Here is a 14968-nt window from a genome sequence, read left to right as displayed (position 1 = left end):
CCCCAGTAGTGTATGAAGTTTCTGAATTCTCCACATCCTTGTCAACACTTGTTATTGTCTCTCTTTGATTTTAGCCATCCTAGTGGCAGTGAAGTGGTGTGTCATTGTGGTTTTGGCTTGCGTTTCCTTGATGGCTAATGATGCCAAGCATCTTTTTGTGTGCTTAGTGGCTGTTTTTATACCTTATCAGCAGAAATGTCTCTTTGGACACTTTGCTCATTTTTAATTGGGTTATTTGCCTTTTTATTTATTAAGTTGCAGAAAATACCATTTTTTAAAAAGAGGGACAAATAACAGAGAAGACAGTAGTGACTCTATAGCATCTTACTGCACTGATGGATGGTGACTGTAATGGGGTATGTGGTGGGGACTTGATAATAGGGGGAGTCTAGTAACCATAATGTTGCTCGTGTAATTGTACATTAATGATACCAAAATAAAAAAGAGAGGGGCAAGTGCAGGCTGACAAAGAGGCAGGATGAACTGAACCGCATTGGGCACGTGCATGGGCACACGCTTGCTCACACCCACAGGAACTGCATTTGTGCGTAAGCCCAGGTATTTGCCCAGGGACAATTCACAGGGACACATGCAGAGGTTTACACACGGATGCCCAAACACATGTCCACCCCTAGAGACCCCGTGTATGATGTGTGTCACATGTGGGTGTGAAGCTCAGTTCAGCTGCCTTCTGTGTGCTGGGGCCAAGCCGGCCCCCCTCTGGCCCCTTGACTGGTCCATAGTCACCCAACTGGCCGATTTTAGGGTCTTGATTTGAAGTCCATGTGTCAGACTCTAAGCCTCCCCCCAGCATGTGTGGTCCCCAGACCTCACCTCAGTCACTTCAGAAGGTCCGGTCTGCATGATCCCACTTTCCGAGCTGCTGTGTCACCCTGGTTAGTGTACTACCCCTGTCTGGACCTCAGCCTCTTTGTTGGGAACAGAGGTGGCGCCAGATGGCCCCCAGCATGGAAGTTCCCGATCCCCAGCTCCCCTTCCAAGAGGGAACCTAGTGCCTTTCCGACCCTGCCTCCCCAGGCCTGCAGTTAACTAGGTCATTATGAGCTTAGTTATGGTTTTTTATGGCTTTCCAAAAACAGTGTGGGGGCACCCTGCAGATGCTAAGAAGTGGCAGGTAACTTTGAGGGGACAGTGAGGGGGTGTGCTGGGGCATGAGGGGGGCAGGCATTCCCTGGGGAGGGGGAGCTCCATTTTGTCCAGCCTCCTGTTTCACTTGGGAGGCCCATTGGTCCCCTTCGGGAGCTGCTCACAAAGATCTGCCTGGTCCTCAACATCCTTCAGGGCCAAGGTGAGGGAATGACAGGGTGGACTGGCTTCTGCTGCCTCCGGCAGGCCCTTATCCCTGGGCTTCAGGGTCTGGCTGGCACTGCCAAGGGCACAGAGCTGAGCGGGGTCTGTGTCTACTCTTCTGAGCCTGGAGCCCAGCAGGGCGAGAGGGCGTTGAGTTTGAATAACCCATTGGAAGGAGAGAGCATAGCTGCATGGTCCCCGAGCAGGTCGTTGCCTCAGTTAACCCATTTGGCAATGGTTTCTGAAGCCTCTGCCTCCAGATTTACCCAGATTTTGCATATCCAGAATATGCATAGCGGGGCCGCTCAGCCAGGCTGACTGGGTCAGCCCCACGAGGGAGGCTCCAGGTGAGCCCAGAGTGAGACCTGGGCCTGTCCTGGAAGCCCTGCTCCGTACCCAGTCCTCCCTGGCCAGCCCTGGCTGGTTGCCATTTGGTGACAGCAAGGGTGATGCCCATATGTTCTGTTTGCCCTCAGAGCTGCCTCTGGCGCTGCCGGGTGGGGTGAAGATTGCAAGCCCACTTGGCAAATGGAGACGCAGGCTCAGAGAGGGCTTCGGATTTGCCTGGGGCCACACAGCAGGTGCGAGGCTCCGGGTGCAGTGCTCTCCTGCCTGTCCCACCCTGGGTCTCCCGGCAGCCCCCTCTCTGCTTTCCTGAATCCCCAGTCCTGGGGGGCTAACAGTCCTTGCCTTGACCTGCTGGATGCCAGAGATGGGCCATCCTGGAAACAGGGGGCCCTGCCTCAGGGCTGGAGTGCTCAGGGAGCTCCCCGGGGCTGGGAGGGCTGTGGGGTGCGGGCGGCCAACGTGTGGCCTCCCTGCTTGTCTCCGACATTCTCCGGGGATACTGGTGGATGGCACAGCGGGCGGCAGCGTCTGAGGGTGCAGATCTATGCTGGGGTGGGCTCTGGACCCCAAGAGGGGTCTGTAGGCCTCCTAAGACCACAGTGTGCCCCAAAAGACCATCCATATGGCCTTCACCCAAACTGCTGCCCCCACCAGCAGGCACCCCAGGAACAGTAGCTGAGCTCAGAGGGCCGCTGGGCCACCAGCTGGAGCAAAGCCCTCCCCACCTCCAGGCTGTGGTCCCGTCGGTGAGACTGGCCTCCTGGGGGGAACTAGTTCACGGGGTTGTGGCAGAGCACCGGCCTTAGAGCTGCTCCTGTGCTGGGCTTGGGGGCCTTGGGTCGTGGGTACACAAAGGAGGCAGGCATGGGTGCCACCCACCACCCCCTGCAGCCCGTGGGGCACCTGGCAAGAGCCCAGAGGAGGGCACTGCAGGCCCCAGCTGGATCCAGAGCCTGTGGGAGCCACAGACACGTGGGAGCACGGGCAGGTGTTGCAGGCAGAGCAAGGGCCGGGGCCCACCAGGGCGGACAGGGGGTGGCAGGCTGCTCTGCTCAAGGGTGGTGATGTGCTGGTGCCCACAGGTGGGCCAGATGTTCAGGCTGGCTAAGCTTGGCTTCAGGAAATGGTGGTGAGGATGGTGGCATCAGGCCTCGGGGGCTTTGGGTCATCTCAGTGGCCTGAGGAGCCACCAGTGGCGGCTCAGCTAGGTCCGTGGGTTTGAGGGGCCTCTCTGTAAACCTACGCACTCGCCCGTTCTCCCCTGGCAGAGGGCATGCAGGCAGGGCGCTGGGCACTGGTCAGACGGTCCAGGGATAATTTGGGGCAGGGACTGTCTCCCACGTCCATGCTCAAGCACAAGTCCTCCCAAGCCAGTGTCCGGGTCTGTAAGACGAGGCCACTGTCCCCACACTCTCTTGAGAATTAAATGAGGTGCACGTGCAGAGGGGGGAATGCCTGCGCCCCCCCACCCAGGGCCTCCTGTCATCCTCCTTGACTTTCCCCAAACTCCTGCACTCACCATTCGCCTCCCCCTGTCTCCATGGAGAGACAGAGGGTTTGGCACATTAAAACCAAATAAAAAAGGAATTAGCAGGAGTGGCGGCTCTGTGGGTGAGTAACCGGTGAGTAACCGAGAGTCTGCGCCTGGTGGGGCACAGCCAGGTGGGAGCAGGGCGGCAGGAAGCCCTGGCGGGCGGCTTTCTGGGTTCTCCAAATGCACAGGCCCAGGCCAGGGCCCACGGGCCCGCTTGGGGGCTTCGGGACAACAGGGCATGGATGGCCCCCCTCTGGCTCTTGTCGGGAAGAGGAGGGCACAGGGCCTCCAGGGACCGCCCACGGCATCCTCTCTCGGGCAGGGCTTGCCTGTGGGGCTTTTGACTCCCTGGCCCAGCCTCTTGGCGTGATTGTGCAAGCAGCTGGGATACCTACCCACCTCCACCACCCCACCACAGTGGTGCCCGGCTGGTGACATGCCTGCTCCAGGCCAGCCCCACCTCCCGAGGGCTTCTGCCCAGCGACCACCTGTTGGCTAGACCCCATGGGCCCCACGTTAGAGGGTCCAGACACAGCATCTCCTCCCCAAGGGGGCTCTGCAGGCCTCTTCTCTCGCCCCCTCCTGTCCCCTCTTGCCCAGTGTAGCTGCAAAGGCATCAGGCTGGGGCAGGATGACCTCCAGTGACCTGAGCCCCAGGTTCTGAATCCCTCTTCCTTGCCTGGGTTCAAACCCTGCTCTAGAAGCAACGCCTGTCTTATAACCTCCTGGGGCCTCGGCCTCCTCGTCTGGGAGGTAGGGCTGATAGTGAGACCTGCCTCTGACGCTGCTGTGAGAGTGAGGGGATGCCTGCGGAGGCTGCAGGGCGCCCGGCGCCGCGGGAGAGCTGCCGAGCGAGCAACAGTGGTGTGGCGGTGAGCGACCGATGGCGCAGTGTGAGCATAGCCCTGCCTATCTGTTCTCTAAGTAGTTCTGGAATCCCCGCCTCTCATGCAGCCAGAGTGAGCCCCCAAACCTGAGCCCCCCAGCACCTGGCCCTGGCACCTGCACGGGCAGTGACGTCTGCCTCGTGGGGCACCTCTGGCCAACCCATCCGGCTTCCCCAGACCTCGGCTGCCTCTTTTCCTACTACTTGGTCTCACTTCAGCGCCAGTATCCCCAAACTGTTTCAGGCCCCTGCACCTTCGCTCCTGCTGTGCCCACTGCCAGGAGTGCATACACCCACCACACACACACATACACACACCGTTTACACACTCACACTAAGACACTACACACTCACACAGATTCATAGGGAATTCGCTTGTACTTGTAGGACTTATTTTACTTAAGATGTCACCTCCTTCAGGAAGCCTTCCCTGACTCCACCACTCACAGAGGGAGGTGGGGACATCCTTTGGGGTTCCATGACCTCCTGTGCCCTTCTCACAGAGCTCTGTGGTCCTCTCCTTTCCTGGAAAGGAGTCTACTGCCCCCTCTCCTGCCGTGCAGGCCTGCGTGTGCCGTCTGTGTGAGCCTGTAGGCAGGCCCTGCTGGGCTTGGGCAACACAGACAGCAGGGAGTTCGGTAACCCACTTTGCACCCACCTGACTGCCCTTAGATTGTCTTGATCTCATGGCTAGCTGGGAGGCCGACTTCCGGGTCCTCCCTGTGCCTGTGTGTGTCTGGGAGCTCCCAGCTGGCTGGCTGTGGGGCAGGGCCTGGGGCTCCTCTATGCTCCCGAGAGGCAGCTTCTCAGGGCAGTGCCTGGGGCGTGGAGCCCTGAGCTGTCCTGGGGTTGTGTGGTCAGAGCTCTTGGGTGGTGTGCTGACCCTGGGGGAGAGGGGAGGAAGGGGGTTGTGGGTTAGGAAAGGACCGGAGGGGAGGGGAGGCTGGCCGGGGAAGGCAGTGGCCACCCTGTGCCCTATGCAGACCCTGATTCACTGGGAAGGAAGGGATGCCCGACACTGCCTCCCCCTCAGCTTTTCTCAGAGGACCAAGTTCCCAGGAAGCTGGGGCCCCTCCGTGACAGGGAAAACTCTCTTTGCCCCAGGCCTCCTCTCTGACCAGCAGTTCCCATCCTGGTCCTCACCCCGGCTGGAGAGATGGCCGGGAGCAGTTGGTAGGTGGAGGTGCACACAGCCAGGACCCGGCAGGAGGCTGGGCATGCAGTCAGTACTGGTCACCCCAGTCACCGTTAACAGGGACAGCAGCCAGGAACACTAAGGGGCCTGTTGGCACTTTCAGGTCACAGAGCAGAGGTTCAGGGGTGGGTCTCCAGCTGCATCCGCCTAACCACACGGGCCCTGCCCGCCTCAGCTGCCTGCCAGGCTGTGCCCCATTGCTGAGACAGGCACTGAGATCCCCTCTCGCCGGATGGAGGCTGGCGTTGGTCCACGCAGCATCACTGAGCCCCTTGCCCACAGTGTCAGGTGCTGGGGACCAGGCAGACCTGGCCCGGACCCACTGGGAACCTCCCAGCTCTTGGGATAAGTGAGAGGGGATGGTAGGATGCATAGGGCCTGGCTGGGGGCTGTGGAAAATAAAGCATTAGAGCTGGACCTGCCCCTCTAGGGGGCTTGGGACCTGCACAGAACCAGGGAGTCCCAGCCACAGGGCTGATCAGGTGGACAGTGTCAATGAGAGGTTCAGGTCAGAGAGGTAGGGCAGCCAGGGCTCCTCTTCGGCTAGAGGTCTGGGAGGGCTGCCTGGAAGAGGCATTGGAAGTGGAACCAACCTTGAATGTCATTCAGATTTGGGCATGAAGGGAAAGGGAATTCCATGAAAAAAGCCAGGAACCATCCTGGAGCAGGTGAGCAGCCGGAAGGACAGAGTCATTGTTCCGGGTGGAGGCTGGGGGACGGGGATGGAGGGACGAGGACGCTGGCGGTTCCGACGGGAGCTGGGCCTGCGGGCCTGCCCCTCCCAGCTTCGGCCGCGAGCGAAGGCACAGGGCGGAGGTGCCTGGAACTGCCATTTGGGCCCCCTGGCTGGTGGCTGGGAATGGGGGAAGCTGGGAGGACTGGCCTCGAGCCGGGCAGTTTGGGGGCCTCCGAGTCGGGCTGGGACGTTGGAGGAGAGGGAGGCCCAGGAGGCCAGTGTGTGGTGGCTCGGAGGAAGGAGACCGCAGAAAGCCCGGGGTGGGGGCTCTGAGCTGCGTGCTTCTGCCTGGCGCCTGGCTGGTGGGGTGGGGCTTCTTCCCCCCATGGGGGTCAGTACAAGTGATGGCAGAGGGGAGGGGCAGGGGCGCAGAGCAGCATGCCTCCTCCCAGGGGCCCCCACGTGCCCTCCCAGGTTTGGGAGGCCAGTGTCTCCAGCCTGGGCGCTTGGACAGGAAGGGAAGTTGACAATGGTCTTACCTGCTGGTGGCAGAGCCGGGGCACACACTGAGTGCCCACTGCATACTAAGCACTGTCTTCACTACAGCCCTGCAAGGTGGGTTCCATCAGGGAGGGCAAGTGCTGAGACCAGGGTTGCACAGCCCAGCCCTGAGTGCCCTGAGCCCAGGGGCTGGGGCCTGGGGGGCCTCACCGCCCACACCCTCCCCTCCCCGCAGGGAGCCGTGAGGCCGCCTTCACCTACGCCATCACCGCGGCCGGCGTGGCCCACGCTGTCACCGCCGCCTGCAGCCAGGGCAACCTGAGCAACTGCGGGTGCGACCGCGAGAAGCAGGGCTACTACAACCAGGCCGAGGGCTGGAAGTGGGGCGGCTGCTCTGCGGACGTGCGCTACGGCATCGACTTCTCCCGGCGCTTCGTGGACGCCCGGGAGATCAGGAAGAGCGCGCGGCGCCTCATGAACCTGCACAACAACGAGGCCGGCAGGAAGGTAGGGCGGGCGGCCCGGGGCGCGCGAGGTGCTGCGCCACCGGGGTCTCGGCCTCCCTGAGCCGCGCCCAGCGTGGGGAGCTGGTGCCCGCACCCCCTCGGGTGTGCAGTGGGGCGCTGGGTGCGCCTGTCTCCTCCGACGGCCCGCAGCTCCAAGGGGCGGGCCTTACCGGTCCCATTCTAGTGGTGGGAAGGTGGAGGCTGGGAGTGGTGAAGTGACGCGCTCGTGGTGGTGGGGCTGAGACAGGGGCTGAGTGCTGGGGGTGGTCTGGGGACCACAGTCCCACCTCACTGCCCTGGTCTCAAAGGGGTCAATACCAAGGAAAGCTTCCTGGAGGAGGTGGCCTTTGGTCAGTTTTGCCAGGGGAGACCAGAGGTAGGAATGTCCCCAGGAGGTAGAAGCACCTGAGGAAGGGGGGACCTGCAAGCTGGGGGCTCTTAAGGGGCAGCCAGCTTCACGCATGGGGTGAGGTGCGGTGTGGTGGGTGATGACAGCGGGCATCCAGGCAGGGCTACCCCGGGGGGAAGTCAGGGCCAGCCCCGTCCCGCCGCAGGGAGATGAGTGCCCCAGATACTGGGCTGGGAGGGGCACCTGCCATGGCGGCAAGATGGCCCGCGATAGGGTGGCCAGCAGAGCGAAACGCTGCTCTGGGTCTGGCCCCTGGCTCGGGGCCTGCGCTCAGAGCACCAGGGCCCATGGGGTTCCCCGGTCGGGGGACAGGCGTGCCTTTCCGGGCAAAGAGGACCTGAGATCATCCTGGGCCCCAGGGGCCATAGCTGAGGCCTTCGGTTGCTCACTCACTCACTCAGCAAATGCCTCCTGCCCCTTCTCTGTGCCGGGTGCTAGGCTAGCAGTGGGGCAAGGAGGAGTGAGACCCGGTCCCGGCTGTCAGAGCTGCCACGGCACCCACTGGGTCCCTGTGAGGAGATGGGGGCCGTGCCATGGGACAGTGGGGGCCTGGGGACCCGAGGGAGGGAGCAGAAGCCTCCCAGAGGAGGTGGTGTCCAAGGAAGCCTTCCAGGACATGCCAGGGCTGAGCAGAGCAGAGACAGAAGGAGCTGCAGATGCGGGCACACTGGGGTGAGGCACGAGGGGCGGGCAGGGCTCCTGAGAAGTAAGCAGGGGCTGCCGGAACAGGCTTGAATGCCAGGCCGAGGAGTCAACTTGATCTTGTAGACACAGAGGTTGCCACGCAGCAGGTGGTTATGAAATTGTCAAGTGAATGAGGAAGGAATGAATGAATGGATGGGTGAAGGAATGAGTGAAGCATCACTGCCTCCAAGTTCTCACCGACAGCGTGTAGGCACCATTGTGCAGGCAGAGGCAGACCTCCATCGTGCTGCGACGGGGCAGAGGAAGGTGCAGGTTGCTTACCTGGAGGCGTTGGGAGGGCTCCCTGGAGGAAGAGGCATGGCTGGGCTCTTAACAGAATCATCATCGCTTGAGCTTCTACAGCAGCTTAGGCCCTGAGCAGGGACCTTCCCCCACCCCTGAGAGGAAGGTATCACCATCCCCACATTACACACGAGGACAGGGAGGCCCCAGGGATTGGCAGAGCCTGGTCACTGCTATGCGGAGACACGTCAGAGTGAAGCACCCAGAAGAGATGTGGGGAGGGGCGGGGAGACCAGCACAAAGCATGGGCGCGGGGTTGGGCCCTGGGGTGGGTGGAGGGGCCTCGGGCCACACGTGCAGCGCAGTGAGGCCACGGGCCCAGCTCAGGTTGGCCGGGCGGGCAAGGAGGCTAGCGGCTTGCCCCACAGTGGCCCCAGGCGCTCCTGGGCTTGTGGCCTCATCAGCCAGGCTCCACCTCTGTCTCCACACGGCCATCGTCTCTGCATCTGTGTTTTCTCCGTTGTCTCTTAAAAGGAGACGTGTCCTTGGATTTAGGGTGCCTCCTGGTACAGGATAGCCTTGTTGTGCGCCTTACCCTAAGACACCTGCAGAGACCTCACATTCCGAGTAAGGTTCCGAGTGGATATGCGTTCTTGGGGCTCACTCTTCAGCCCACCGCATCCCTAGTGGGACAGGTCAAGTGGGCTGAGCCTGGAGCTCACTGCCCGCTTCTGGTAGATGAGCCCTCTCGCGGGCTGTGTGGCCTCACTGAGCCACCACGTGGTGCCTGTGTGTGAGGCGTCCCCTGTGGTTGTGCAGGTGTAAGTGGCCAGTGTCTGCTGGTGGTTCCGCCTCTGCTGTGTGCTCCCCCCTTTTCAGGGCAGGAGCAGCAGGACAGCCAGGAGCTTGCCCAGCTGGGAAGGCCTGGGGGCTCTTGTCAGGATGGTGCTGGGCTCCTCTCAGTGATAGGAGGGTCGAAGCCATGGCTGGCAAGCACCCCCAGCACTGGAGCTCGGGGGTGGGAACCTCGTTAGCTGGGCACAGCCCTTACCTGACCTTGTCTAAGGTCCAAGCTGGTTCTTCCCCCGGGGGCATATAATTTCCAGTGTCTGGATGAAAACACAGGCTGCAGGGATGGGCGACTTATGCCAAGTCCCCAGCTGAGCAGCTGCTGGCCAGGCTGGGCCCCCATGGCCACAGTCTCTCCATCATGGCCTGGTGTGCTAATGAAATAGCCTCGCTTGGTGACCATGGCCATTTCACACTGTGGCCCTGGGGCAGAGGGTGGGGCAGACATGGGTTGTGTCTCCCAGGGCCTTGAACCCCCAGGGAGAGGTCAGGCTACCACCACGGGCCCCGAGATAGACAAATGGGGTAAGAGGAATCACAGGATCACAGAAGAGGGTGTGGGGTGCCTCCTTGTATGGCCCAGACCCAGAGACGCCTGCCCAGTGCTGTTGCCCTGGTGGTGTGTGAAGTGCCCTCCACTGGCACCAGCACGCCATGACTCCCCCAGCCTGACCGTAACTGAGCACTGTTCTCAGAGTGTGGGCCATACCCTTATTCCAGAAAAAACACCAGGTGGACCCTTTCCTGAAGCCCCCAGTCCACTCCCACACTACCTGGATAAGGGGAAGCCAGGGCCTGGGGGAGGGTCCCACTCGATCCCCAGCTCCTCTGCGCAAGGCTGGGTCACCTGCACCCTCCCAGGTGGTCTCTTGGGGCAGCAGGGCTGGCACCACCATCACTGTGTGCTTATCTCTAGGGTGCTGGAGATGGAAACGGCACATTCTTGAATCCTGCGATCAATTCCCAAGAGAGGCTCAGGCCTGGGGCCCCTGGCCAAGCGAACATGCAGCGTTTGGCTCTGCAAACAGCTGCCCAAATGGCTTCATCTGCCTACGGTTCCCCGGCTGTGCGGGGTCTGAACATCCCCATGTGGGTGGGCAGAGGGCAGGCAGGTAGAGGCTGGGCTGTGGGTCCCTGATGAGGACAGGGAGACGGGAGCTGATGGGAGGTGCTCGGAACAAGGGGTGGGCACCAGTAGCACTGATAGCAAGTGAGCCTGGCTGCCTGGCCTGCATGCCCCTGTCAGGTCTCAGGCATCACGGCCATCTGGGGAGGAGCCTCCAGGGAGCCTCCCCCAAAGCCGGGCACTTGGAGGGGCATCTGTCTGGTCAGCTCTTGGTCTACTTGGCAGGCAATGCGGCCAGGCAGGGGAAGAAGCTTCCAGGCCTTGAAAGGCAGGTTAGTGGATGGAAGGGCTTTCTGGGGAGGGGTGGGTCCAATCAAAGATGAGCACAGGGCAGGGGTGAGAAAGGAAGATGGACGGGAGAGGTGCAAAGGGCAGGAGGGAGAGAGGAGCCCCAGACATGTTTTCCCTGGTGGGGGTCCCCCCTTTACCCAGACTCCCAGACCAGACTTCTGGCCCATGACTGCCACCATCGCCCTGTGATTCCAGTTCTGAGTATTCCCAGCCCTGGACCCCATTCTCTCCTCCAGACACTGGGGCCCTCCCCTTTCCTTTCCCCACTTCTCCCTTTTGCCCCCACCCCCGAGGATGTCATCTATGCAGGTGCAGAGAACCCCACCCTCAAATCCAGGCCACCAGCCTCAGGGCCCAGCCAGCACCCACGTGATGCTCACTGGGGCCAAGTCTTAGTGGTGACGGTGACAGCCCCAGACCTTGCTGGTGACACGCCCCTTCCAGAACAGCCCTCCTTTGTCTAATGAGCATCTGCTCCTCTATCCACACCTGGTGTGGGCACCCCCTCCTCCAGGAAGTCCCCCATTTAGGCACCCTCACCCCCCCGCCGAGGGCTTACAGCCCCTGCACTTTGCCATTTGGGGTGTTGGTTTACTTCCCTGTTTCTCACACTGGGCTGAGCCCCAGAGGCCCTGCGTCAGGGAAAGTGGTGCAGGAGTGGGTCCTGTGCAATCTCTCTCTCTCATTCATTCATTCATTTGCTGTAAGTCTCCTTGTCTGGCCCAGGGCTGGGGTTTGGGCCTAGTGCACAAGAGTGGCCAAGTTCTTTCAGGGCTGGGCCACTGAACTGAGGCCAGCAGGAGCCCAGACAGCTGACAAATGGCCCTTCTGCAGCCTCAGGGCGGCAGCTAATGATTCCCTATCTTTAATCAGGCCCGGCTGGCAGGGCCCTTTCGATCTGGGTAAATGAGTACCTGGGGTCAGGGCTGGCTCTGGGAATCGGCCTTCCGGGGCCACGGAGGAGGCCCAAGGAAAGCACACGGCTGCACCCACCACAGGCCTCGGAGCTGGGAGAAAGAACAATGTGGTCAGGGCCCGGCTTCCTGGCAGACAGCACCCCTGGGCCTCGCTGACCTGTGAGCTTGCCTCCCATCCATCCACCCGCCTCTGTCCTTCAGCAGCCATGCACAGAGCTCCATGCACACAGCAGGCTTTCATCAGACAGCCATTTATTAAGTGCCAGCTGCATGCCAGGCCCTATATCAGGCACAAGGGCAGGGTGCATGGGAGAGAGAGGGGAGGGGTTCCCCACTTGTTAGGCACCTGCTGTCGCCTGTCCTGCTACCACCCTGTGGTACCTCCTCCTTACTTGCTACCCTGCGACCTTCAGTAAGTCCCCTGGCCCCCCAAGCCACTGAGTCCTCATGGGTGCTTTGACCCACAGCTCCCTGAAGGGTGAGAACTTAGCAGAACACATCGATAAATGTATGCCACGCTCTACCAAGTTCTGAACATTCTGGCTGGACCCTCACAAGGTCCTCTGCAGTGGGGACCTACAGGCAGCAGCCCCCCTGAATGGATGAGAATACTGAGGCTCAGAGAAGGGGATACATATATGCATGGGGGAAGGCGTTGCTGGTTCCAGGTCAGGTTGGAGGTGGGAGCAGGTGGGAACCAGGTGGCAGCTGGGCCCCGCCACCCCCACACTGAGTCCCTGCTCTGTCATTGCCAGGTCCTGGAGGAGCGCATGAAGCTGGAGTGCAAGTGCCACGGCGTGTCGGGCTCGTGCACCACCAAGACGTGCTGGACTACGCTGCCCAAGTTCCGCGAGGTGGGTCACCGGCTCAAGGAGAAGTACAACGTGGCCGTGCAGGTGGAGGTGGTACGGGCCAGCCGCCTGCGGCAGCCCACCTTCCTGCGCATCAAGCAGCTGCACAGCTTCCAGAAGCCCATGGAGACGGACCTGGTGTACATTGAGAAGTCACCCAACTACTGCGAGGAGGATGCGGCCACAGGCAGTGTGGGCACGCAGGGTCGCCTGTGCAACCGCACCTCACCAGGGGCTGACGGCTGTGACACCATGTGCTGTGGTCGTGGCTACAACACCCACCAGTACACCAAAGTCTGGCAGTGCAACTGCAAGTTCCACTGGTGCTGCTTCGTCAAGTGCAACACGTGCAGCGAGCGCACGGAGGTCTTCACCTGCAAGTGAGCCACCAGGCTTTGCGGCAGGTGAGCCACTCGGAGGCTGCAGCCCCCCCGCTGGCGGAATTTTGCACGTGCCCTCTGCCCACCCTGCTCTCCGCAGCTGGCTGTAGGCAGAAGTTGGGGAAGGAGGGAGCTCTGGGTGCAGGAGGGCTCCCACCTGGCCTTCACCTTCTCCCTGCTCCCCCACCCCCGGCACCCGGGGCTCCTTCCTACCATTCCCGTCACTTCCTGGGGCAGAACAGTGCCCACCACCTAGCCGAGAGGGCGAGGCCAATGGCACCGGCGTCCTTGACGAGGACAGTGAATTCCTTTTCTGTTCTCCGGAGAGTGAATCTCAAGGACGCACATGTATCCTGGAAAGCAAAGCAATGACGAGACTCTGAGTGTCCCCCTCCCTCTCCTGGTGGCACAGAAGTGGAAATGCCATGCCGGCCCCACGCAAGACTGTTTCCCAGGCTGCATCAGCTGCTGGGCCCCAGGCAGTGTGGACAGATGCTGACAAAAATTATTTATGTTTTCTTAGTATCAGAATAGGATTCTTAGCGCTAAGGCTAACCGGTCCTAACCCCACGCCCTCCGTGTTAGGGCACCCCTTGCTGCCCTCTGCTTCCTCTCCTGGCCCCTGGGGGCCCACGGGAGCATCCCAGTGCCTGGCACCCTCCTGACCCTGCCCCAGGTGGAGGTGGCAGTGCGTGTGGTTCCCAGGGCAGTTGGGCAGATGCTGGGAGGCCCACATGGCCCCAAGAGGGCCTCTGAGGGGGGCCATCGGCAGGGACCTCCAACCCCTCTTCCTTTCTTTTTGAAAATCGTATCAAAAAATCAAAATGTCACCTGTGTCAGGTTCCAAGAGTGTCGCTTCCCCTCCCTGATGCTGTCCCCCTCCCAGCCCCCTTCCAGCCTGGCACTCCCCCACCCCAGTTTACAGAGCACCCTCCTACCCTGGAGCCACAGAACCCCCAGGACAGCATTGTGCCGGGGGTGGGCTGGGGGTTGGGGTGCAGTTCAGGGATGTTTGCCTTCTTTCACAGGCCCGGGATGGCTTGAGCACTGGCCAGAGATCCCCGAGTGGAGGCTCCCGCCTTGGCTCAGGCGTCCTGACCCCCAGCTGTGCACCCTGACCCCAGAGGATGTGCCCTGGGGACTCCCAGGACGGCATGAAGCGCCCCATGCCTGAGAAGTCTGGCTGTGTCCCTCCCCCTGCTGCCAGCCTCTGGGGGCTGCACCCCAGCCCCTGAGGTTTCTCCGGGGGTCTCCTTGACCATCTCAGCTCCTTGCCCTGACCCTAATGCTGAGAAAACTCAGATCTGGGGCTTCACTCTGCCAGGACCCTGCCTACTGTCCCAGCAGATGCTACCCTCCAGACACCTCCCCATACCATGCAGACCCTCCCTTGAAGTCCAACTCACCCCAAAACCTGGGAGATGGGAATGAGAAGGGGTCCTGCTCAGTTCTAAACTATGTATGGGGTGGGGAGAGGTGGAAACCTGGTACCCAGGGCTGGACATGTCCTCTGTTAGCATTCCCACCCCTCCCTGGGGAGACTGAGGCATGGAGGAAGTGATTTGCCAGAAAGGATGGCATGCAACTGGCTTCTGGTGCGCTCCCACCCGCCCCCAGTCTAGCGGATTTCCTTGCAGAAACCTGTGGAGATGTGTCCTCGGGCAGTTGACCAGCCAAGTGGTCTGGACATTAGCCTGCAGTGAGTGACACTGTGTGAGCCTTGGTGCTGGTGTCCACCCTGTGTGCCCCCAGTGGTGCCAGGACACTCCATTAGCTGCTGTCCGGGGAGCTTCACCGTGAATGCCCCCCAGCCCCACCACCCTACCTACCTGGGTCCCTGGACACGCCCAAGGCCACAGGCCCAGCGTCCTCTGCCAAGGAACCTGGTTAACTTATATTGTTATATAGTGTCGAAATGTCTATAGTGTCTTAAATTATTGTGACCTACACTGGGTACTGGAGGCGGGGATGGCCCTGTGCTGTCCCCGAGCCAGGCTCCTCCTTCTGCTTGAAACAGACTCTTGGGGCCCCTCCCTGATGCCACCGAGTCATGCGCACTGTCCCTCGGCTGCCAGGCGCCCCCGCCGAGGCCCCACCCTTCCTAATAGTCTGTCAGCAGCAGCCTTTCCTTGGGGTGAGAGGGGCGGTGGCAGCAGTGTCCCTACAGTGCCCCCACTCAGAGGAGCTGGCGGGGTTTCTGACGGGCTATCCGGTCTCCCTTGGAGGGGAGCGCCCGGCTCCAATAAAGCTGGAATCGGAGA

The 14968-nt window shown here is 61.3% G+C and overlaps 1 protein-coding gene across 3 annotated transcripts in view; it reads left to right on the top strand.

Moving 5' to 3' along the window:
• WNT7B (Wnt family member 7B) overlaps nt 1–14968 on the top strand; it is a 50055-nt gene extending 35087 nt beyond the window's left edge. For all 3 annotated transcript variants that reach the window (XM_073214036.1, XM_073214038.1, XM_073214037.1), the window contains exons 3-4: nt 6687–6958; nt 12232–14968. In XM_073214036.1, coding sequence (XP_073070137.1) covers nt 6687–6958; nt 12232–12711 — 752 coding nt within the window. In that variant the 3' untranslated portion in view covers nt 12712–14968. The remainder of the gene's footprint in view (nt 1–6686; nt 6959–12231) is intronic.

The sequence above is a fragment of the Manis javanica genome, chromosome 10 (assembly GCF_040802235.1).
Source record: "Manis javanica isolate MJ-LG chromosome 10, MJ_LKY, whole genome shotgun sequence".
Taxonomy (NCBI): domain Eukaryota; kingdom Metazoa; phylum Chordata; class Mammalia; order Pholidota; family Manidae; genus Manis; species Manis javanica.
Note: the sequence above shows the minus strand (reverse complement) of the source record. Positions and strands in the feature narration are given on the sequence as shown.